The sequence below is a fragment of the Pteronotus mesoamericanus genome, unplaced genomic scaffold, assembly GCF_021234165.1.
Source record: "Pteronotus mesoamericanus isolate MK-2021 breed Mesoamerican mustached bat unplaced genomic scaffold, CSHL_Meso_final contig_835, whole genome shotgun sequence".
Lineage (NCBI taxonomy): Eukaryota > Metazoa > Chordata > Mammalia > Chiroptera > Mormoopidae > Pteronotus > Pteronotus mesoamericanus.
The window spans coordinates 272,044-297,132 of record NW_026555266.1 but is presented as its reverse complement, the minus strand read 5'-3'; the positions used below and the strand labels follow the sequence as shown (position 1 = coordinate 297,132).

Genomic DNA, 25,089 nt, shown 5'->3' with positions numbered 1-25,089 from the left:
GAAAGAGGCGGAGTGAGGAGAGGGGTTCAGAGTGGAGGGAATGACCCAGGCAAAGGCTGTGCGACTGGACTTGGCTCGGCATGGGTTGTAGGTGTGGCCTAGTGACATGAGGTTAGAGGCCTTGTTGGTCTGGTCTTTTGAGTGGAGTCCAGTTTATTGAGGGCCAGGCCGTTGGTTGAGAGGGAGGTGACCACGTCGGTTTGGACGGCTGCACACCCTGGGGCTCTCGAGGGGCGGGGAGGAAGCAGGCCATTCTGGTGCCTTCCCGAGAGTGGGGCCAGGGCAGAGGAAGTGGCCGGGCGGGGCATCCTTTGAAGTTTGGCCGAGCTGGGCTGGGCAGATGGAAACCAGATGGCGGCCGGGGGGCGGCCAGGGCGGCCAGTGGGGCTTGCATTCCATCCTCAGCCAGCTGGGTCCTGCCCCGACCTCTAGGAGTGGCTGGAGGAGACCTCGCTGGGGCTCCACCGGGCTGCGGACACGCCAGCACACAGGAGTGTCCTTGTGGCAGCTGCCTTCTGGATGCAGCTCCAGGATAGGGTGTGGAACCCTCCCAGAGGGAGGTGAGGCTCAGCCACCCGGTGCTGGTCTATGGGGACCCAAAGCCAGTGGTTTCCCTCTCAGCCTCACTTGGAGAAAAGGATGCTGGGACCCGGCAGCCCTCAGAGACTCGAGTCCAGGCCATCAGAAACTCTCAGATGAAGTAAAGAACAGGAAATTGGACCCATGGGGACAGGCCAGGGACTGTAGCGGGAGAAACGGATGGAGGAGGTGGGAAGGAGGGAGGGATGGTACCCTCCAGGTAGGCATGGCCAGCTTCTAAGAAGGGAGGGAGATTTAATCCCCCCCGCCGCCCCCCTCCGCCCACTGCCCACCGCCTGCCTTCCTGGGAGCTGTCCAGGTCGCTGGGTGGAGCAGCCTTGCTTCCTGCCTCCTTCTGGTCCATGGGTGGTGGGTGGTGCCTTTTGGTGGAATGAAATCCAGCAGATGTCACCTCCTCAGGATGAGGCCAACCATGTCCCATGAGTGGTCCTGGCTGCCCCCTGCATGTGGGTACCAGCCTGAACCTGCATATAAGACTGATGGCCCCACCCTGCTCCTTGCCTCAGCATCCCTCCCTTTGGGAAGGAAACTCTTGCTGGGCCCCCACTTGCCCGATTTTGCAGATGAGAAAATGGAGGCATGGTGTTGGGGGCAGGTTTTGCAGGCTCTGAGCCCCTGACGTTCTCTGGGTTCAGTATAACACAGACTGGCACGTTGTGGACGAGTCATATTTGTTTATTCTCCTAGTATTTGCTGCCTGTCCTGAATGTAGCACTTGGGGAACCCCAGGAAAAGCTGGACAGACACCCCCCACCCCCCAGGGTCACAGCCAGGTAGGAGGGATGAGGCTGTGCAGCCCTTGGGTGGGTCAGAGGTTGACAGAACCCCTGCTCCTCCAGCCCCAACACTGGCAGGAGATTGGGTGGGGGGTGTTAGTAGTCAGGCCGGGTGGAGGTGAGGGGTCAGAAGCCCTGACCCCTAAGACCTTTTTTCGTGTCAGGAACAAAGGGCCTTGGGAGCCATCGTCCCACTTGCCCAGGTGATCACGCCCAGGGTCTGGCCACAGACCGGTAAAATGAGGCCAGAGGGTCAGGGAGCCCCAGTGTCACATAGTCATTTTCATGGTTTGTCCCTGTTGTGGGTGGAGAAGGTCAGTAAACAAGTAAATGGATAGAAACATGGGATGTAGTTGTTGTCTTTACAGGGGAAGTGGGGATGCCTCTTGGGATGTGATGTTTGGGTTGAGCCTTATAGGAGAAGGAGCCAGGCACATGCACGGAAAGATGGTGCACCTGGCAGAGGAAATAGTCCACGCAAAGACCCTGAGGGGGACCTGGCTTGGCTCATGCGTAGGGGCTGGACGCTGCTGGGCTGGTGACGGGCCTGTATTCCGAGATGAGGTGGGCTGAAGGAGGTTTTGGGCCAGCAGGGGCCTGCCCTGTGGTGCTTGTTTTTGTTTTTTGTTTTTTTTTTTAAGGGAGGGGCCCAAGTTTGTCCTTTGCATTTATTTATTTGTTCATCTTTAGAGAGAGGGGAAGGCAGGGAGAAAGAGAGGGAGAGAAACATCGATGCACAGGAGACATGGCGATTGGTTGCCTCTTGTGCATCCCTAACTGGGGACCTGGCCCCCAACCCAGGCATGTGCCCTGACTGGGAATCGAACTTTTGGTTCACAGGCTGGCACTCAGTCCATGCCAGCCAGGGCTGGGAGCTTATTCTTGCCTGTTTGTGGCAGGTTCAGTTGCCAGTGCTTCCTGTCCACGCAGCTGGCCAGGCACCTGTGCAGCCAGTGTCAGTAGTGGCTTAGGCCTAGCCAGCTTTGCAGATGTCAGGGGCTATGTTGACTCTGGCACTGCCCCACCCCCTTCCTGGCACGTCGCAGCCAGCTGCCAGCCATCCACTTGGCATCATCTCTGCCTCTTTCTCCCTGTTCTTGGCAGGGCCTGAAGCTGACTTCTGCTCTAAAACCCTCAACAGCCTTGAAATTCCACTGTTGGCTATAGGTCTGAGGGCAGGCAGGCTGGGGAAGGGCCAGGAGCAGTGGGCTTGTGACCATGGAATCTCTCCTGGAAAACCTGGAAACTCCCACTGTGGGCCCTCCTCCCCCCGGCGATATGCACTGATGGAGGCCAGCTCACCTGGAGCCACTGGCTGGGGATCAGGGTGCGTAGTGGGCGGCACCTAGGATCTCAACCTCCTGGAATCGGATGTGGCTTCTGCTGGTATCCTGGTGGTTTCCTGTCACTAACATGGCCATGCTTGGGCTATAGGAAGTGCCACTGTGAGATTTTAAATCGGCACACTTTTTTTTTTCTTTTAAAAAATTTATTGGTTGACTTTAGAGGGAGAAAGGAAGGGACAGAGAGCGGGGGCAGGGGAGAACATCGATTTATTCCACTTATTGATGCATTCATTGGTTGCTTCCTGTACGTGCCTTGACTGGGGACCAAACCCACAACTTTGGTGTATTTGGACAACACTCTAACCAGCTGAGTTACCGGGCCAGGGCTTTTGGCAGATTCTCAATCATAGATCTTTAACCGCTTAAGCATTTGAATCCTTAGTCTCGAGTACTCAAATAAATGTTGGAATTTTTAAATAGCTTTATTGATGGAAAATTTGCATAGCACGTAATTCACCCATTTGAAGTGTGCAATTCACTGGCTTTTTAGTATATTCACAAGGTTGTGTACCCATCACCACAATCAATTTTAGAACATTTTCATCACCCAAAAAAGGAGCCCCATCCCCTTTAGCAGTTACCACCATCCCTTTCCCCTTAGCCATTGGCCCATTTTCTGTGGGTTTGCCTGTCCTGGAGTTTTACAGAAATGGAATCACACGCTCTGTGGCCTTTTGTGTCCGGCTTCCCTCACTGAGCGTCATGCGTTCGAGGTCCATCAGCACTGTCGTGAGTGTTGGCATGTCGCTCCTTTCCATGGCTGAGCAGTGTGCCAGTGCGTGTGATGGACCACATTGCGTTTATCCATTCCTCCAGGGACGGACGCGTGAGCTGTTTCCACCTTTTGGCCCTTGTGAAGCCTGCTGCTGTGAACATGCATGCGCAGGTTTCTGTATGAACATATGTTTTCAGTTTTCTTGAGTGTGCACATAGATGTGGGATTTCTGGTTCAGATGGTAACTCTGTTTAATGCTTTGAGGACCTGCCGAGTGCTGTTCATGGCACTGTTGTGCAAGAGGCTCCAGTTCCTCCCAGTCTTCACCAACACGTGTGATGATGACTGGTTCCTGCAGTACAGGTGGGGGTTGTGTGGGATCTCACTTCTTTTTTTTTTATTCTCACCTGAGGATATGTTTATTGATTTTTAGAGAGAGGAAGGTGGGGGAGAGAGAAACTTCAATTGGTTGCCTCCCATATTCACCCCAACAGGGATTGAGCCTGCAACCTAGTATGTGCCCTGACTGGGGATCGAACCTACAACCTTTTGGTGTACGGGATGATGCTCCAGCCAAGAAAGTTACCCCATCAGGGCTCACTGTGGTTTTGATTTCGCATTAAATGTTGGGATTTTTTCCCCCGGCTTTCCAAGGTAATGTTTTCTCACCACATAACTTGTAAAGGAGATCAGAGACAGAGATAACAGCTTTGCTTATATTTGTTGCTTTATTACATGCTGGTAGCATATTGAATGTCTCACATGTGTCTCATGTATACCCTGGTGAGGCCACGGAGGAGGAACTGCCTTTGCCCCTGTTGTGCAGATGGGGAAAACCAAGGCACAGGTGGTCAAAGCACTTGCCATGGGGGGGGTGTCAGACCGGGAGTGGAGTCCAGGGTACGGTGGCCTCAGCACCTGCCAGAGTGTCCCTGGGGGAGTGGATGGACTGGCGAGGGGCGAGGGGGCCACTGGCTATGGGGTTTAGAGGAGGCCTGGTGACCTCGCTGAGCCTCAGTTTCCTTCATCTGAAATGGAGGCATTTGGTCCAGAGCTTCACATAGGGACATCAGGACACAGTGCTTGGTGCTTGGACACATGGGGCACTTGGACAGAAATAGCCCCCAGCAGCCCCCAGAGGCTGCTGTGTCCTTGCCGTGGGCCCTGTCTGGCCCCCTCCCGTCCCTGGGCCTCCTGGGGCCCATTTCATTCCAGGGTTGTCACACTCCTTTCCAACACGGTGGCCCTGGGTAAGGGCTCGGGATCTGGGCTGTGGCGCCATGGGCCTCAGGGGCATCCTCAGTAAGAGGCTGGGGGCACTTTTTTTTCTGGTCCTTTCAGCTTATTAAGATATTTTTAAATTATGGAAAATATATACATTTTTAAGTCCATTTTTTATTCCAGAAGTAATACTAGACACCATTCTCAGGGGGTGAGAACATGGAAGGCTTCCACTGAGGTTCGAGGTTGGCAGCTCCTGCCCTGACTGGTGTCAATCATGTCTTTTTCCAGGCCTTTCTCTACCCACTTATGCCCAGAAGTGTGACCTTTCAGGGGTCGGGATGGCCCCACCCAACGCTGTGCTGGACACACTGCTTTTTGCGGGTGTTTTCACATCATCACACTCTGCATCTGTCTGTATCAGAATGTCCCCAAGGTTGCCTCGTTAGCTCAGTGCAGAGTTCCCTTGTGGCGCCGACATCAATGTGTTGGTCTTCTCTGTTTCCCTGTTGTAAACAACACTGCAGTGAACATCTCTGGGCTCACCAGAGTTGCTTGGGGCCATGTGGGATGGGGTGGGGGGCTCAGGGAGTAGGTGGCAGACATTTTCTTTATCCTGCTGGGAGCCCTCCAGGCTGGGAACTGTTAGAGCAGGACAGGAATTCCCAGCCTCAGGGGGGTCAGGGCTGCACCAGAGGAAGAGGACTGAAGGGAAGACTGCCCAGAAGGGGCACTGGAGCAGGGGCTTTGCAGAATATGTAAAAGTTTGCCAGATGGACAGAGAAGGGTAGGGTCTGCTTCTTGGAATAATGTGGCTGGAGCATAAATGGGAAGGGAAGGGGTGGGCAGAGCATTGGGGCAAACCAGAGGTGGGCTCAAGGGGGCCTTGGCAGGATTTGGAGCTGGGGAGGGGGAGAGGTGCTGGGAGGATCCTTCTGGGGTCCATGGCCCGGGCAGGAGTGAGACATCAGCACTACAGCGGGGCCTTTGGGACCAGGGGAAGAGGAGGTTAGAATTTTTTTCAGTGGGGGAGGGTATTCTGAGGAGGGGGCACAGCCTGGGCAAAGGCCAGGTCAGACACTGTGTTTCTAAGCCCAGCCACGTTCATCCGGTGTGCTTGCGACCGGGTGGGCCAGGGGCCAGGCCCCGTGGGTCCTGGAAGCCGAGTCTGGCACCAGGAGCCTTCCCGAGGCACCTCGAGCCCTGGGCCCCGTGCGAAGAGGCAGGGAGGGGTATTGGGAAGCCCCTGGGGAGCCCAGCCCTCCCCGCCTAGGGCCGCGCCTGCCTCATCAAAGCTGCTGTGGCTGTTGGCTCAGAGCCAGCTGGGCCGTGGCGGGTGCGGGGAGGGTGCTTGCCTGCCAGCCGCTGGCACCATGCCCCTGCCCGTGCCAGTCCTGGGAACCACACTGACTCAGCCGGAAGAACCTTATCTGGCCCTTATGCTGTCACCCAGCCGCAGGGTCACCACCGTGGGGTCACTGCCGCTGTGGCCTGGCCCCACGCCCACCGCCAGCTCCCCACCCTGGTGGCCTCTGCCAAGTGCCCAGCCACACCCCACGCTCTCTAATAACACACGCGGCCGATGGAGGGAGCGGTGCCTGGCAGGCAGAGTGTCCTTGCTGGGCACCCCGTCAGGGGATGGGCGTGGGTGAGCCACGTGGGGGCCCGCCTTCTGGCGTGGGTGTGTAAGTGTGCATGTGGGTGTGGGGATGTGGTGGTGGCGTGTGGTTCCCTGAGTTGGGGTGTCCTGTCTTCCCAGGGCCTTATGTCAGAGTCTGTGTTCACCGGTCTGTGTTCACCAGAGCCAGGGCCCCAGGAGCATGTGAGACCCTCTGTGTGTGGGTAACCCACACTTGTGCTGGTGTGTGGCTGTCGCATGTGTGTGCATGTGTCTATTTTGGGGCCACAGGGACCCATCTGTGGCATCTTTTATGTGTATCTGTCATCCTGGGCACCTGCTCACATCCTGATGTCTGACCCATCCTGACCCATGTGTATATGTCTACATGTGTGTACCACATGACGTGTCTCCAACCTAGGTGGACATGTCACTGAGTGTGTCCTGGGGTCCAGACACACTTGGGGCCAGCTGGGCCTGTGTATCCCACAGTGTGCTGACTCTGGTGCCTTGAATGCTCCTTATGTCTGTATGTGACGGGGTGACAGTCTTTTATGGCTGTGTGCGGGGGGTCTGCCAGCATGTATGCATGACCAGCTTTCACGTGTGCCTGTGTTTGAGCCTTGCGTGCCTGCCGCCACTGGGCTTCCCCTGCCCTGTGAAGTGTGAGGTCTCCGTAGGGCCCGTTAAACATTAACCAGAAAGTCAAGTCCCCGGTCAGTGGTCCACACTGGCCACACAGGAGCGGGACAGCTGCCCTTGCCTGCTGACGCCGCCCCAGGGAGCTCCGGGGTGTGGGGAACTCCCTGCCATGCTTGATTCCTTCTTCCCCTCACATGCTGTACGGTCTTAGGTAGGGGTGCACCCTCTCTGATCCAGGATTCAGCCCACTCTGTGCCCCAGTTTTCCTGCCTGACACAAAGACCCTTCAACTCCCTAAATTTTCTGACCCCCAGAGCCAGCACCACCTGCAGTGATGAGGGGCGTCCCCCTGACCCTTTGTGACAGCCCAGTACCCCCATCACAGATGCTGTCACCATTAAGTTTGCACTCCAAGCTCAGAGGAGCAGCTGGGGGTACTGGCCGGTGGGTGGGCACAAATGGGGGCGGGATGTAGACCGCCCCTTCTCTCCCGTCCTGGCTGCATGCAGCCAGAGGACAATTGAGGGTCACAGGGTTAAATGGTAACCAATCTGCCTATTGAAGGCCTCAGCTCAGGACATGGCCTTGCCTCGTGGTGGTCAGGGCTGGCGGGGGTCTCCTGCAGCCAAGGGGGCAGGGCGGGTGTAGAGTCCGCACCACTTACCACCGTTGCAGGTTCTGTGGCTGCAGGGACATTCTCCTGTCCCTCCAGACGAAGGAAAAGGGACAGGAAGGAAAACTCACATCCCAGGAAGAAACCTGTCATGGGGTGAATGATTTTCCCCCAAAACTCACGTCCACCCAGAACCTTAAAAAAGGCCCTTTGTTGAAATAGTCTTTGCAGATATAATTAGTTAAGATGAGGTCACACTGGAGTAGGGCGGGCCCCAAATCTAAGGACAGGTGTCCTTATAAGAAGAGGAGAGGCACACAGGCAGACAGGGAGACAGCCACGCAAAGACGAAGGCAGAGATCAGAGCCATACGGTTGCAAGCTCAGGGACACTGGAGTCCCAAGAAACTGGGAGAGGCAGGAAAGACCCTCCCCTGGAGACTTGGGTCCTCTGACACCATAACGCCATCACCTCAGATGGCGGCCCCAGAACTGGGAGGGAATGAATTGCTCATTTTAAGGCCCAGTTCTGTTGCTTTTTTCCCTGCCCAGGAAATCATTCAAAACCTGAAGGAGGTTTGGGTCCCTGACTTGGGACTTGGCCATGACATGGGTTGCCCCCATCCCTATGGCTTTGGGGATTGGTTTTCATCAAGGGGACCCCAGCTGTCCTACCCATGATATCGTGGGACTGGGTTTAGACAGAAAAGCCAGGCTGTGCACCCATGTGCACATGTCTGAGCCTGGTCCTTTCACAAGCATGTATGAGCCCCTGCTGTGTACCAGCCCCCATCCTGGGCACTGGGGGCTCATCTGTGAAGAAAACAGACAGAAGTGGCTGGTTGTCGTCTTTCTGGCAGCATGGTGGGTGCGGGGGCGGGGCCCAGTGGGCCAGGCCAGGTGGGTGAGGCAGCAGAGGGCGAGCCGTCTGGGGCCATTATCTTTGAGCCGGTAAGCAAGGGTGTGTCTGTGTTTGTGTGTCTGTCTGGGTGGAGGGGTGTGTCCATGTGTGTGCCGGGAGACCACATCAGGGTAGGCAGGGCAGTGGGCACATCAGGCGGGGGTCTGTGTGTCCATGGCCACGTAGAGGTCCAGGTGGGGGGCCAGGTGGCTGCTCTGGGTGGGACTGGGGGTCGGGCCATTTCTGTCTGGGAGGGATTGTTTTTTTGGGGGGGTGAGTTGTGGGGGGTTGTCGAGCATCTCTGTCCAGGCTGGAGTGTCTGTGAGAGACTGTGTGTCCCAGTGCTATGTCCCCTTCTCCTTCTGCCCCATGAAAGGTCTTTGGGAGTCCCCATGGTCACCCCGGCCTCTGCCCTGTTAGGCTGTGCTCCCAAACCTCCACCTGGCACAGGGGTGTGAAATGTGCATCTTTTGGGCTTGTGAGGCCCTCACCCGGGGGGCATGTGCCCAGGCTCCTGGCCCCCAACATTAAAGGGCCCCCTCTGTGGACCAGATGGACGCCGGCTGTCCCTTGCTTCTGTTCTTCATTTTACCCCCCTTCTACGACCAGCTCCATGAATTCTTCCCTGGCATCTAGGCTGGATCAGGTCCTCTGATGGGGACTGGGAGACAAGGGGACACCCAGGGCGTTGGCACCCTGACCAAGTCTGTCTGGTCACCGAGCCTCCTGGTTTTGCCCTCTCTCCCCGATGTCTCTCAGTCTCTTTCCCTCTCTGTATCCCCCCGCCCCCTCCCATCGCCCTTCCGTTCCCCCATAATTCCTCCTCAACTGCCACTTTCCCAGGCTGCCCCTGTGCTGGCAAGTGTCCTGTGGATGGATGCGCATGGGTGCCACCCTCTCCCCACCCTGGCGGCTGCCTCCCTGCTCAGCCATCGGCCTAGCTGCCCCTTCCCCATCCCCTGCAGTGGCTGCTGATGGGCACCTGCTTCTTGGAAGGGAAGTGGGACCTGAAGGCACCTCTGGGTTATTCATTTCTTTGTCATTGCCATGTAGGGATGGAGCCCAGCCAAGCTGGGGTGCATATCTCTGGCTGTTGGCATTTACCTAGTGTCCTGGTAGAGGAGGGACAGGAGAGAGTGGTGGGTGCCAACCATGTACTTGCCAGGGTGACCCAGCTGGCACCTTGAAGGAAGTGGGGATGTTCTAGGAGTGGGGGCCCCCCTCCTGAAGGTGGGGGTAGGCTTGGGTGGCACGCTGGGGCTGCTGGCCGCCACCATGGCGTATGAGGTTCCTGTTGCCCTGCCCTTGGCCTGGGGGCTGTGCCCAGGGGGGACTCCAGGCCCTGAGCCCACCAGGGCCCTTTCCTCTTGACTTCAGGGTGGGAGGTGGGGAACAGCCCTACTTTTTCCTGTTATATTTGCTGCTGTCCCATCACAGTGGGGACCTAGTCAGCTCAGTTGAAGCAGCGTGACAGTCTCTCCTGGCCTCCCACTCCTGAAGCTGCTGGCCCTGGCTGGGTTTCTCTTCAGAGAACCTGAGGTGGAAGCCCCGGGACCTCACTCCCTGGCCAGGTAGACCTTTCTGAGCAGCTCCAACCACTTGGAAAGTCCCTTCTGGCATGTTCCGGGGCTGCCCTGGGGCCCAACTGCAGGGAAACAGGGCTGGTTCCTTTCTGAGGATACCTAGGACTAGAGTTTTAATTCCTGAGTCCCAGGCCCTGGACTCAGGGCTTGGGCCTGAGGTACCTCCAAGCCAGTGGCCAGACAGAGTCCTGAGACTGTCCTGTTTGGATTGTGCAGGCTTGGCCGTCAGTGGGACATGCCCCAAGGGCAGCGTGGAACCGTCCAGCACGTTGCTGAGGGGGAGGAGGGAGAGTCTAGATTTGGGGTTTGCTCACCCTGCAGCATTTGCCCAGAGCCCCTGAGCGTGAGGTGCTTGGGGGCAGGGACCCTTTGCCAGCCTGGGGAGGCTGATGAGACCGGAGCAGCTGCAGTCGGCCTGCAGTGATTCCGGAGGTGCCAAGGGCCTCTGTCTGGGTTTGGTCTGGGTTTGAGTCCATCTCCGTGGTTTTCTCCCAGTGTTTGTTTTGTCCTGTCTGTGAAGTAAGGTCCAACTTGGACAGTGGTCCACTCAGGACCAGCCTGTGGGCAGGGGCTCAGGTGGTCAGGAGGCCACCTGGATTTGCATGTCATTTACGTAACAGCATGGGACAACTGTCTCCCTCTGCTCCACTTCCTAGAAGTGTCTCTGCTGATCCCTTTCCTGGGTGCACCCTGGATGCCGGGCCCGCTGGTATCGCCTGTGTGCCTTAGTTTCACCCCTGTGACACGGGGCTGGTGGGTGACCGGCCTTTTCCGGCTACAGTCAGCCTTGTCCAGCCTTGTGGTTCCTCTTGCCACTGCCCCCCCCCCCCCGCCGCCATCTTCCTGAAGCCACACCCTCCTCCCTGTACACCCTGATACCCATGAGTCCCTCGTCTCCACCTGGACACCCAGGTGCGCCCCTGCCCACTTCGCAGATGGCCCTGGTCACATGCAAGGCTGATTGGGAGAAAAGGAGAGGATTTAGGGTCAGGGCCCTGCTACAGAAATCTTGCATTCTGGAAATCCAGAAAGATGCTCTTTCACATGTTCAATTCTGTGACTTGTTTCGGGAGCTTTTTATTAATATCCCTGTTGTGGGTGCGGGTGCTATGTCTTTTCAGAGAAAGGACACAGAGCCGACTGGGGAGGGGTGCCCGAGCAGACAGATGTTTCTGCCCTGCCCAGAATCACTTCCCCAATTTTCTTCAAGCCCGGTGGGGCCCCTGCAGCATCTGTGTGTAGGAGGCCCTGCCTGGAGTGCTGACAGGAAGCGAAAGGGCTGAGTGGCCAGCAGGGTGCCCCCAGGGTCAGGTGCAGGGGATGGCAACTCCTGGGAAGGGCCTGAGGTCCCCCGAGCATTGATTAAAGCCCCTACAGCAATAGACTCTGTCCTTCCCCCACCCTCCAGGGTCCCAGCTCTCACAGGCCTCCCGCTTGCGGACCATCACCTTGGCTGGCCTGGGCCCCAAGGAGCACCTGGATCTCTGTTGGACGCACTGCATCCTCAGCGTCCAGCACAGGCCTGACATACATGTGCTCAGTAATGGCCGCAGAGTGTATTGTCCTAGTCAAAACCCTGTGGGCTGACAGCTCTCACTCGGTTTCTGCCTCCTCTGTGCTGTGTCCTGGGAATTTCCGGAACAGGAAAGAAGTCTCAAATTCAAAACTCCCAGGTGCCTGCCTGGGCCCGTGTCCTGCTGCCCCTCCGAGAGACTGCTGTGATGGCTTACTGATCATGTTGCCCGCCCCCACCCCATAATGGGTAAACTGAGGCCTGATGTGCAGACAGGGAGGGTTTCAGGCTCCAGGTCCGTTGGCCCCAGATGACCTTCTCCTGCAGCCCCACTGAGCCCCATTCCTACTTTATGCATTCGTCTGTCTGTCCAACCATTTGTTCCTGCCCTGGGGTCTCTGTGGGAGGGCACAGGACCCGGCCTCAGCTCAGCGTTGCCATCCCCGGGCCTCCTGATGCAGGGTGGGGAGTGAGTACACTGGACCCTCTCCTCCCCGCCCGCCCGGTGCATGTGGGAAAGGGGAGACTAAGAGCTTAGCAGGTGGTCGGTGTGAGCCTGGTCACTGATCGCAGAATAGGCACAGGAGGCTGTGCAGTGCTGCCCCACCCACTCTCCCTCCAGCAGCTGTGGGCGTTTCTGTGAATGGGGAAGACTGAGGGGCCCCTGGGGACACTACTCCCAGCCCACCTGGGGCTGGCAACTGCTGCGCGTGCTGAGTCATCTCGGTTGGGCGGCAGGGAAGGGCCTTACGACACAGAGCCCCATAATGCGAGGAAGGGTTTTTATCAGTGGGCCGGCAGGGAACTGCGGGGAGGGGGATCTTAGAAGAGGATAGACCCAGTTCCAAAGAGCCTGAGTGTGCTCTCTCCCCCCTTTTCTTCATTAGTGGGCACCTGCTGTATACCAGGGTCTTTGCCCTATACCTGAAGACCCTAGTGGTGCCCTTGAGGTTTCTTGTATGGATGCTGAGAAAAATGGGAAGAAACTGTACCAAAATAAATGCACAATCACAGGACCACGGCAAATGCTGGTGAATTCCTCGAGGCGCTGGCCTGGTTTGGGGCACAGAGCTAGAGTCCTGAGAGAGACTAAAGTTGGAGGAAGGGACTCCAGGTGGAGGGACCAGCAAAGGCAAAGGCCTCAGGGCAGGACGAGGTGCAGGGAGAAGCGAGGAGGCACGTGTGACGAGTAAAGTGAGCGTGGGAACAAATGAGGTGGAGACCGAATGGGCCGGCCGACTTGGGGCCTCAGAGGCTGGAAGTGTGGACTTTCTCCTGAGAGTAACAGGGAACCATAGTTGGCTTCTGAGCAGGGGAGACACAGCCTGCTTTTGATGTAAAAAGATGAAAGCCCCTCAGACCCTCCGCGCCTGGGAGGCTGCAAGGAGGAAGTGTCCTCCACCATCCTGCTTGCTCTTGGGTATTTTATGGGAACTGGGGGGTAAAAGCCAACATGCCACCTTCTGGACTTTGTTTCACTGTAGTTTCATTTTTTGTATAGGAGTCATTACCATGAATCAATTCTTGTCTAAAACCGAAAGATGTTAAAATGGGTGAGCTTTATACGCACATGTTCACAGCAGTGTGATTTACAACAGCCAAAAGGTAGAAGCAACCCAGTGTCAATCAGCTAACGAACAGACAAACACCATGACCACCCACACGGGAATATCACTCAGCCATGAACAGGAGTGAAGCACTGACACTCGCTGCCATGTGGATGGACCTTGAAAACGTGATGCTCATAAGAGGAGCCAGACACAGAAGGCCACATAATGTGTGATTCCATTCATGTGAAATGTCTAGAACAGGCAAATCGATAGACACAGAAAGTGGATTAGTGGTTGTCAGGGGCTGTGGAGGGGGAGGGGAGCAATGGAATGCTCTGGAATTAAAGGTGGTGGTTGCACAACATAGTGAATGTGCTTAAATGGCACTGAATTGTTTATTTTTAAAATGGAGAATTCTGTTATGTGAATTTCACCTCCATAAATATTTTGTTCAAAAATTCAGGGAAAAGTAGGGGAGATTAAGCACTAAAGCCCCTTGGCTGAACCCAGCCCAGCTTGCAGGCTTACTCACTCCTTCACTGGTCCCTCCTCCCTTCACAGAACCCCTCTAAGCTGGCCAAGTTTGTGGCATGGTCCCCCGCTACCCACCCTGCGGTGCCATCTGTCCTTCTCCTCTGACCCTCAGTGGCCCAGGAATGCCCGGGGAGGTCCTGGTGGGCACTGGGCAATGCCAGGTCAGGTCTATTCCTGCTCGAGCTATTCTTGCATTTGCAAGCCTACTTCTGGATGTAGAGAAAGACACACTTTTCTGGTTTCCTATAAGCTATATATATTGGATGGTACAAAATTGTGCCCTTTTTAAAAAACTTCCCATCCTCAGCATCTCTGCCATATCTTTGTTTGCTAGAGACTGTGGTTCTTATGTGACTCATCGGTCCCCAAATGCTGGGCACTAGGCAGTTTCTGTTTTCCGCCTTCCAAGGACAGCAGCCTCGCTCCCTGGGTCCCTTTGCCGGCCCAGTGGCCTCCTCTAGAGGTGGGGCCCTGTGGACTTTGGAGCCACCTGGGTGGCGGAAGGGGGCCTGAGCAGACACTGTGTAGGGGGCAAAGGTCCTCCCAGGGGCCCTTTGGGCTGTCTGTTCATAGCCTGGGCCCCTAAGGGGAGTACCGCCCCTGGGCCCCCGTGGCAGGCTGGGGAACTGGTGCCCTGTTGCCCAGGTAGGGCCTTCTGCCGATGTGACCTTCTCCCGCAGTGCCTGGGGCTGAGACCTCTTGTGTGCTGGGCCCTGGTATTTACCCCCAACCCCTACATGTCACTTTGTGGATTTGCTAGTGGCCTTTCCTCCCCTCTTCCAGGCTGGCGAGCTGGGGAGGAGTTCCCGCACTAGGGTGAGCTCTCTGGCTCCAAAGGACCCCCTCAGCTTCAGGGTGGGGGTGGGGTGGGGAGGTCATCTCAACCTGGTCAGCGGTATAAGCTGCCTGGCTGTGGTGAAAATGCTCACTGTTTGGCCACAAACAAGAATTTCCTGTTTGCCCACCATATACTTGGGGAGGGTGGCTACCTCACTTTTTCTCCTGCTTACCCCCTGCCCCCACTTGAGTCCTGAGACCTCCTGGCTTTATTTTCTTCCTCCTCACCTCGCTGCCCAGGGTCCCCTCCTGGGAGGGGATGTCCCTCCGTGCCCAGCACCTCTGTCACACACACACACACCGCGCCCCCCCGCCCCCCATGCAGACTGGGCCTGGAGTATCAGGACCTGTGGAGTGAGCTCTTTGTGCAAAGTGCTCAGAAGGAAATGAGAGCAGATGAAGGGGTCAGAGGGTGAGGAAGGGCTGGGGGAGGGCCCCCTGAGAAGCTGACTTTGGGCAGGAAGGAGGGACTCACACTGCAGAGATCTGGGGAACTGCATTCCAGAAGTGGGAACAGCCAGTGCAAGGCCCCGAGGCGAGAGAGCCTGCTTGTTTTGCTCAGGAAGCGGAGACAGGCCTGAGGGGCTGGAGTGGAGGGAGGTGAAGCGAGGGCTTTGGTGGGGGTTCTGGGAGCCATGGAAGACTGTAGGGCAGGAGAGGGTCATGCTCAGACCTCCTGGAAAAGCCCCTCTGTCTGCTAAGTGTGTGTTGGGGGGAGGGTGGGACAAGCTGGGCCCCACCGCCTCCGAGCCTCAGTTTTTCCTGCCTGAAGTGATTGGTGCCGGGAGGGGGAGAGGGATACATGGTCACCCCAGCCTTGGTCATTCGTGGATGGACTCCATCACCGGGCCAAGCCCCACTGCTGCCACAGCAGGCAGAAGGGCCAGGGCGGTGTGTGTCCCGGTGGCCCCGCCTGCAGGTAGAAGAGGAGAAGGGAGCACCTGTGGGTGCCTCCAACCCAGGCTCTCACATCCACATCTCACATTTTTGAACTTTTGCGCCCATTTCACAACTGAATAGACTGAGACCTGGGAAGAACAGGGCAGGCACGGGGTCACGAGGCACTAGACAGACAGTTCTAGACACTGGGGACAAAACATACAAACGCCCTAACATTCTACTGAGGCAGATGGACTGGGAACCAGAGCAGGGTGTCAATCCACGTGCTGCTGATGACACGAGGGTTAGGGAGGGAGAGAGTGGGGACAGACGAGGAAAAGCCGTCATCAGTAAACACGTCCCAAGTGTTCCGGAGAGATGGGGCTGTGGCCGAGATATCAGAGGGTGGGGCTTTTTCCGAGGAGATTGGGGCCCTTCATGGGGATGACATTTGAGCTGAACTGGGGACCTGATGAAGGGGAAGCCAGCTGGGGCAGAGCTGAGAAAGGCATTGCCCGGGGGTGGGACTGTCTCATGCGTTTGAGAAGCCCCAAGTGGTCAGGAGAGAGTTGGGACAGTGTGGAGCCTGGCAGGGTCTGTGGGACCTTGTGGGCTGCAGGGAGGGGTAGCTTTATAATCAGACAGGAGCCAGAGTGAGACTCATTCTCAGTGCCTGGCACTTGGCCCCAGGGAAATCAGGTCTCCAGGAGAGAGCTCAGCCCTCAGCCCCATGGAGGGGCTTCTAGAGGTTTGGCTCAGTCTCCAGCCCTGGGTGTGCAGCCCTGGGTATGACAGGTGGCTGATTTTAGTGCTTCCTTGTGCACCTTGAGAGGGGCAGGGTTCCAGCCAGAGAACGCAGGCTGGACTGAGGCTGGGGTGTGGCGAAGGATGTGTTGTGGCCCATCGGAGTGACGCGAGAGCTTTATGAGGATGGGCAGCCCAGCCCACTGGCCCACAGGGGAGGGTCTGGACACCACCAGGAGGAGTCTTGACACCGTTCCCAGTTCTCCCATTCCTGGGGCCTGGCAGACAGCTTCAGCCAGCTGGCCAGGGCGGGACACACGCCACAGGGGTGCGGAACTTGGGGCCAGAGCCCCATAAAGCTGGGGCGGCCTTTACTGCCCAGCTTTGTTGTCAGCTGCCCATGACACAGCTATTAAAGCTGCCTCTTTCACCACACACCCCCTTTATGGCCTCATACTATGCCCCAGCCCCATGAGGCTCTGCCCACCATTTGGCCCCGGGGGTTAACAGCTCCCCCGGCCCCACTGAGCCAGCCATGGAGCCAGACCCACTGAGGGGTCATGGAGCAGCTGGCCACTACCCTGAGCCTCAGTTTCCCACCTTGAATATGGGGCTTGTTATGATTCCAGGCGGTAAGGGTGATGCTGTTGTGTTTATTGCACAACGTCCTCAAAAGAGGGGGAGACTGAGGCAGGAGGCGCACTGAGGTCTAGGGAGGGCTGGGCCTGGAAAAAGAGTTTAGGCAACACGGACCTTCCTGTACCTGGGTTAGGATATCAAAGGAGAACATGCTGCCCCTGAATGAGTTTCCAGGCCATGACAAATGACCACACACTGGGCAGTTTTCAGACTACAGTTTATCCTCTCATATTCTGGAGCCAGAAGTCCGAAATCAAAGTGTCATGAGGCCATGCTTCCTGGATGCTCTGGGAAGGGTCCTTCTTGCTTCTTTCAGCTTCTGGGGGCTCCTGTGTCCCTGGACTTGTGACTGCATCACCCTAGTCTCTGCCTCTGTCCCCACATGGCTGCTTCTCTGTGTCCGTGTCCTCTTCTTCCAGAAAGGACACTGTCATTGGATTAGGGCCACCTATTCCAGTGTGACCTCATCTAATGATATCTGCAAAGTCCCCCTTTTGAGGCTTTGGGTGGCTGTGATTTGGGGGGGCACCTGCCAGTTCCCCAACTCTGCCTGACCTCTCTGTTTGCCTAGCCAGACCCACCTTGCAGCTGAGAGATCAGGGTTCACTTACCTAGCATTTATCACACAACTGCTGTGCGCTCAGCTACCTTTTAGACACCGGCAATAAAATAAACAAATCCCTGATGTCCTACAGGGCAGATGGACAGGGGACCAGGCATGTGTGAATCCACACTTCCCAGCCAGGGAAGAGGAGAGTGGGGAGGGGTGCACATAAGGGTGTCATGTGGGCAGGAGTGGACAGATGAGGCTTGGAGCGAGTACGCCCACGTAAGGTCCACTTGCAGGGCTTCTGCACTTGAAGCAGGGGAAAATATGGGCCTCCCTGGACGCCATAAATCAGCACAGGAATGTAGTCGGCCAGCCTGGCCAGGCAGGACGGAGGAGACAAAGGCCTCGACCACCCAGATCTGGGCTTCTGTCTCCCCCAGCCCTTGCCCTAGATGCCCCACTTTGCTCCATTATGCAGATGGGGAAACTGAGGCCCAGAGAGGAGCAAAATGGCTGAGTGGTTGGCCCTGAGAATCCTATCTCTCTAGGCCCCGGGTGTCCCAGCTGCAGGAGCTGGGTGTTGGGACATCCTTGGGCCCCAATGATTGATTATCCCAGCCCGGCTGGGGCTAACTGGTGGTTTCAAGGCCCCCCACTGTCTTGATCCCTCGGTGTCCAGGCGGCACGACGCTGTGTTCCCTGAAGCTTAATTTGAAGCCGGCTATTTGCTGTTTGTGCTGCTCCTCCTCAGCAAATTGCAACCCCCCCAACCTCACTCTCTAATTATCTCTGCTGGCTTCAGCACCACCTCAGCACCTGGGAGGTAATTAATGGTCAGTGGGGTCTGTGGACCCCTGCCTCCCAGACCCCAGACAGAGGCCCTTTCCCCTCCTTCGATGACTGGTGAACTCAGGCACCCAGTGCCCAGGACCGAGTCTGGGCTGAGAGCACCCAACAGTCTGACTTCAGTCTCCCACCTGCCTCTCTGTGCCTCAGTGTGTGTGTGGCTCACTGGACAGGGTCGGGATGTATCATGATGGCAATGACCTGGGTGGATTCTGTGTGTCTGGGATGAATTGTGTCCCCCAGAATGATATGTTTAAAACCCAGCTCCCAGTTCCTATGAACGGGACCTTATTTGGAAATAGGGTCTTTGCAGATGTCATTAATTAAGCACTGAGATGAGTTGGGGTGGCCATAAATCCAGTGACAGGTATCCTACAAGAAGAGGGGAACTTAGACACAGAGGAGAGCCACGTGACAACAGGGGCAGAGACGGGGATGATGTGGCCAAAAGCCCAGGGACCCCTGGCGCTGTCAGAAGCTGGAAGCCCTCCTCCGAGTCCCAGGAGGGAGCTTGGCCCTGCCACACCTTGATCTCTGACTTCCGGCCCAGAACTATAGGTGGATAAACCTCTGTATCAGGTCTCCCCTGGGACTCGTCCAGATGCCTCTGTCCTCATCCGAAAGTGTGGGGCAGACTCATCATCTGCTTGATGTGGCATCGAGAGGTGCTTGGACTCTGGAGGGTGCTACAGCCGGGACCCCCAGTGCCTGTTCCTGCCGGCAGCCCCCTTGGTTGGCCCTCCTTGTGATGGAGATGTGGCGCCCATGCCCAAGATCTGGCATCAATTAACTGGCCCCCTCCCTGCCCTCACAGCTCTACGAACTGGATGGGGACCCCAAGAGGAAGGAATTCCTGGATGACTTGTTCAGCTTCATGCAGAAGCGAGGTGAGGCCTACCCTCTGGGAAGTGGTGGGAAATGGGCACGAGGAAGGGGGAGCCTGTCAGCCACAGCCTGGGGCAGGTGTGTCAAAGTGGCATTGAGTTTCCTGTGGCTGGGGGCATCTAAGCGGTGTCAGCAAGGAGACAGGGCCATGCCCTGTGGGTGTCTGAGGGGGAGGTACAACCTGATAGGGGAGGCACAGCTGTGAATGTCTAAGGGCTAAGTGCTTACAGGGTGTGGGGTAAGCGGTCTCAGGGTACCACCCAGAACTGACAGTCCAAGCTTTCTCCCTTGCTGCTGAGACACAGGGTACAATGGGGCCCTGGCTCCCGGGATCCCGCACGGCAGGGCGGGGCCGGCCTGTGGGCGCTGGAGTAACAGGACGGAGTTCCCCACGCAGGCTTCCAGCTCTCATGGTCTAGAGTGCCCACTGGGGCGCCCGTCCCTCCTCTGCCCCTACAGGGGCTGCAGTTCCCCTGTCTATAATATGAGCCACAAACAGCTCCCGTTGTTGGCAATGCCCCAAACATACTGAGTGCCAGGCTGTATTTATTGAGCACCAACAGTGTACAGCAGTATACTGTCCCTCATTTCCCCCTGGTCTGGAGATAGATGCACCAGGAAATGTGTGGGCCTTGAGAACAGTGACATGAGAACTAGGGACCGATCCGGGTGAGTGTCTGGGTGGGGAAACTGAGGCCCAAATACTGGAGGACATAGGGGCATTTGTAGTGAGCCAGGCTCAGAGAGAACAAGGGGCAGCCAGGCAGTCTCCAGAGGTCCCCTGCCCACGGGCCTGACCCTTAGCTTAGAGCTGCTATAGGGTAGAGACGCCAGGAATGCCCTAGGAATGCCCACTATAGGGTGGAGTTCATTCCTCGGACCCCTGGACAGTAAGTACCCCTGGGGGGTTATTATCATCCTGCTGTTCAGAGAAGGAAACTGAGGCCCGGAGAGGGCACATGGCCTTTGAGCTGCAGCGGCAGGAAGGGGTGGGGCCAGCTGGGGCTGCAGGGTCCACTGGGGCCATTGAAGGGGCCAGGCCCCTGCTGCTTTGTCCTGGGCCTCTGCCTGCCCCTCCCTCACCAGTAGCTTCTGTAAACACAGGCCTAGCCAGGCCCAGTCAGGCCCAGAAGGGAAGGAGATGAAAGGGGAGGGGGCTGCAGCCTCTGAGTTAACCCCTCCTGTGCCGGGATAGAAGAATTCAGACCCAGTCCTTGGGTAGGGGCCCCTCTCATGTTAGCTTGTTATCCATCCAGCCCAGCCCCAGCCGGAGCTGCTGTCCCCTGCGTGGTCAGAGAGATCCCCCCCCCACTCTCTTTATCAGCCTGTCCATACTTGCCTGAGCCCCCCTTCCACCCCCCTGCCATGGGGCGCAGAGCTTCCAGGCCTGGAGCCCGCTCATTTTACCCGAGACCAGCTACCTGGTGTCCTAGAGGTACTCAGGAAGTACTGTGAGCTGCACCTGTGCGGAGGTGAGGCTGGAGCGCCCTGACATGTAGCCAGCCCCCTGCCAGAAAGGGCTGTGAGGGTTGTGTCCAGCCCTACCTTCTTCACCAAGATGATGCTCCCAAAGGGCAGGAGGCAACAAACTCCTATGCATTCCTCAAAACCCAGCTCCAAGGCCCTCTCTTCCCTGCCATCTTCTTGGGCATTCCCCCTCTGTAATCGGGGGCCTTTGGGGCTGAGAATCTATCAGACCCCCTTCACCCTGGACACCGTGTCCTGCATCTCACAAGCTTCTTCCCCTTCACTCCAGACAAAGAGCCACAAAATAAAAGCCTCCAACTGAATTCTCCCAGTGCCTGCACCCCACCCTCCTGCTATTTCCTTGACAACCTCTCCACCCTTTCTTATCGCCCCCACAGCCCTCACTGCCCACCATCAATGCCTCCCTGTGCTCTCCCAGCCCCCATCCTTCTATAAACATCCGTCCAGGCCCCGCCTGCCACAGAGCCAGGAGGATCTGATTCCGTAATTCTTCCCCCTGCCCAGGCAGGGCCTGAATCTCTGTCCGGGCAGGACGGCGCTGTGACCAAATCTCTGGGCTGTGTGTGTTGACACTGGTGTTGCTTATTCTCTCTTTCTCTTGGGCTGAAAATAGAATCAGGGACCGGGGCAGGGGCCGGGGGGCGGGGGGGAGTCTGAGGTCCATCTTCCTGCCCCCACTCCAGGTGGTTCTCGATTCATTGGGGACTTTGCAGTGTGGGAAGAAGGGCTGGAAAGCAGCCAAAGGTGGTGGGAGGTGGTTCTGGAATGCCCAGAGGTGGAAGGCATCGTCCAGGCCCCGGGGCAGGCAAGCTGACCCCTCGCTCAGGCCTTCCTCTGTCAGGTCACATCCTGCAGCCTCCCTTTGCCCACCTCTAAATAGGGGTAAGCATGACCCTTGGGCTGTGATGTAGTCTCTCAGCCTTCACTGTTTATTGAAAGCTTGCTGTATGCCAGGCTGGGCCCCGAGGGCCCCAGAATAGGGCAGAACAGGACAAGGGGATGCACAGAAAGTAAACCTGGGATTCCACTGCTAGGGAGGAAAAGGGGCCGCTCCACCCTCAACCAGGAAGGTGCCAGACAGGTCAGGCTGCGATCTGAAGGCACTGAGGGCTTCTGTGTGGAGGGTTAGGTGGGCAGCGGTGGGGAGAGGCCTGTGTGCGGGGGCAGTCCTCCCCTGGTTGAACTAGCCCACGTCCCCCTTTTCCTGGGTTGGCTTTGCACCCCGTCTCCCTGGGCTGGTCCACTAACTATCCTGTTTTCCTGAGCTGGCCCACTGCCCTTCCCTCCGTGGGCTAGACCACTGCCCTGCTCTCTAAGCTGCCAAGTGGGTTAACCAAGCCCTCTCTCCCTGACTATGACCCCCCACACACACATTACAAACCTTCCCGGACAGGGAGGAAGCAGGCCTCTGGAAACTCAGGCGGAGTTGTTTTGGCAGCTGTTGTGGTTGGTCATGGGAGTAGGAATAACAAGGGCTACATTTCTCAGGCCCCTCCCTCAGGCTGGCCCCCAGCATCTCCCTCTCTACACCCCCTTCTCCCCTCCGGTGAGTTGAGCAGTGAGCCAGATCACTGATAAAGAAACTGAAACAAAGCTGTTGCCTCAGTGCTGTCTGGGGTGGGGAAGGGGGTGTCTCCCCTGGGGCAGTCCCATCCCCAGCTGGGCAATGTCAGGGACACCTGTGGTTGTCACAACTCGGGGCGCTCCTGGCATCGAGTGGGTGGGCGCCAGGAGTGCCGTTCAATACCCTACAGTGCCCAGGATGCGCCCACAGAGAGTGGCCTGCCCTGATGTCCACACAGCTTGGGGAGACCCTGCGCTGAACCAGTGTGTTAACCACAGACTTGGCATCTGCTGCATGTGGGGCTCGGGCCCTGGCAACGGCGCCCCCCTCACCTGCACTCGCCCCTCCCCGACAGGGACGCCCGTGAACCGGATCCCCATCATGGCCAAGCAGGTGCTTGACCTGTTTATGCTGTATGTGCTGGTGACGGAGAAAGGCGGCCTGGTGGAGGTCATCAATAAGAAGCTGTGGCGTGAGATCACCAAGGGCCTCAACCTGCCCACATCCATCACCAGTGCCGCCTTCACCCTGCGGACCCAGTGAGTGCTGCAAGTGCTTAGGGCCTGTGACAGGAAGGACCACAGGGGCACTGGGCCACGGGAGGAGTCTGAATCATGAGAACCTTGGGGTGGGCTTACCGGAAGGGTCTGGCTCTGAGGTTACTGGAGTTGAGTATTAAAGGATTACTGTGAAGTAGTCTCGGAGACAAGCGTTGAGACAGGGAACAGCATAAGCAAAATTCTGGCTCTGAGCATTGCCGAGTGATCCCCAGGTGGTGATGGGTGAGGAAGGCGGGGAGGTGGTGCCACAGTGGGGTTTGTCTTATGCCAAGGGCGGCAAGGAGCCATGGGAGGTGTCCCAGGTGCCACCCTGTCCCTTCACCCCTGCCCGCAGGTACATGAAGTACCTGTACCCCTATGAGTGTGAGAAACGCGGCCTCAGCAACCCCAACGAGCTCCAGGCGGCCATTGACAGCAACCGGCGGGAAGGCCGGCGCCAGAGCTTTGGGGGCTCTCTCTTCGCCTACTCACCGGGTGGTGCCCACAGCATGCTCTCCTCACCCAAGCTGCCCGTGTCTTCCCTGGGCCTGGCCACCAGCACCAACGGCAGCTCCATCACCCCAGCCCCCAAGATCAAGAAAGGTAAGGGGCTGACTGATCCCAACTCAGGCTGTATCGGCCTTGTTGGGAAGGTACCTTTCCCCCTCACTGATAAACAGGTTGATAAACCCCAAAGGTGCGCTGGATGTGGACAGCAAATCTGGCAGTGCTGTGCTCATGGCAGACATTACTAATCAACCACCATTTTTTCTAACCCCATGCCCACAGCAGGTAGACATTCCTAGTCAATCCAATTTTTCTCATCCTGAGCTCATGGCAGGTACCATTAATCAATAGTTTTTATTCTTCAATTCTGTGCCAAGGTGGACATTACAAATCAAGCACAATTTTCTCATCCTGAGCCCATGGCAGACATTATTAAGTAATCACTGTGCTTCCAGCCCATAGGAGGCAGACAATTGTTAATTGAGCCCTGTACTAATCCTGTGGCATGCATTGCTAATCATTTGTTGTAGCACTGGCCTAGTCTTATGCCTGTGGCTGACACTCTTCATCACTGTAGTTTTTTCCAGTACCTTGCCCATGGCAGATATTACTAGTTGGTGCCTGTATTCTTTTCCCTTTGAGCTTTAGAGTCTCAGCACACACCATTGAGAGGGTAGTGTGGGTCTGTCAAACTGACCCTTTAACCATCCCTGAAGCAATTGCTAGGTGTCCCTGAGTGGCTCAGTGTCCCTTTCTGAGCCCGATTTCCTTGTAAGTAAAGTGGAAACAGTTACCCCGTATTTGTAGAGTTGTTCGGAGCCTTCAAGCATGCAACAGGCCCAGGTTTGCAGATACCTGACATAGAGCCCCCATGTCTAGCCTCCACCCATGGCAGACATCACCAGTCAATCACAGTTCTCTCCCCTTGAGCCTCAAAGCCTTCCTAACACAGAGCACCAATAGCGCAGGTGGCAGCATGGCCTCGAGCAGGCTGGTTGGCCTGAGTCGCCATTTCTCCTCTGCCACACTGGCTGTGATTCCTTACTTCCAGGAGTGGCCCAAGGATCTGAGGTGACCCCCCACAAGGCCCTGAAAAGTTAGGTCTTGTTAATAGCTCATTCAGTCTTCTGTGGGCCTCAGTTTACCCTCCCAGCTTTGGGGAATTCAAAGATACCAGTTAATGATTACTAAGTATCCATGTGGGCCAGTTCTCCTGATGGAGGGAGGAAGATGGTGGCAGATAAGATAAAGGGGTCTGACCTGGGGGAGTCATGAGAGAGCCTGGGAACAACAGGCGGCAATCAACAGTGACAGGAAAGCTGGTTGAGGCATTTGAGTGAGACCAGAAAAGGGGCGGCAGGAGAGCGCACTACAGAAACTCTGGAGCAGAGGGCCCAGCAACTGCAAAGGCTGGAGGGGGGTGCCCAGCATGTAGGGGCAGCACCTGGTGAGTAGGGATTGACATAGGAGAGTCAGGGGAAGAAGAGACAGCGGGTCCCAATGGAACCAGTGAATGGGAATGTCAGGGACATTGGTTTCAACCACAGACGAGGGGAATGGTTGGGAGCTGGTTCTGGAGTTGGGCTGCCTGGGCTAGAATCCCAGCACAGCCTCTCTCTGTGCTGTGGCCCTGGGAAAGTTACACATCCTCTCTGAGTCTCAGTTTCCTCAGAGAGGAGGCTTGGGATTGTTGAAATGGCCCTTTGAGATGGTTCATATTAAGTGCTTTAGACAAGACATGTTCTGATTCCTTGTTATGACTAGTATTATATATGATACATGCTATTAGAGTGTCTATGTAGTACTGATACTAAATACTGCTATGATACTACTATATAACTAGTATTGTTATATTACCAGTATTACTAGTATGATGGTATCTACTATAGGCCTACTTTAGAAAGGGTTTTGTGGCACCTGTGCCTATTCACAAACCTAGCTACTTCCCTGGAGAGGGAGTGAGCACCCTGTCAACGGCAGTATTCAAGAGGATACACATT

The 25,089-nt window shown here is 56.6% G+C and overlaps 1 protein-coding gene across 1 annotated transcript in view; it reads left to right on the top strand.

The window, feature by feature from the left end:
* The window catches only part of ARID3A (AT-rich interaction domain 3A), a 33,856-nt gene that overhangs the window by 5,409 nt on the left and 3,358 nt on the right, over window positions 1–25,089 (top strand). The window contains exons 4-6 of the mRNA XM_054585318.1: window positions 18,921–18,993; window positions 22,399–22,582; window positions 22,938–23,185. Of these exons, the coding sequence (XP_054441293.1) occupies window positions 18,921–18,993; window positions 22,399–22,582; window positions 22,938–23,185 (505 nt within the window). The remainder of the gene's footprint in view (window positions 1–18,920; window positions 18,994–22,398; window positions 22,583–22,937; window positions 23,186–25,089) is intronic.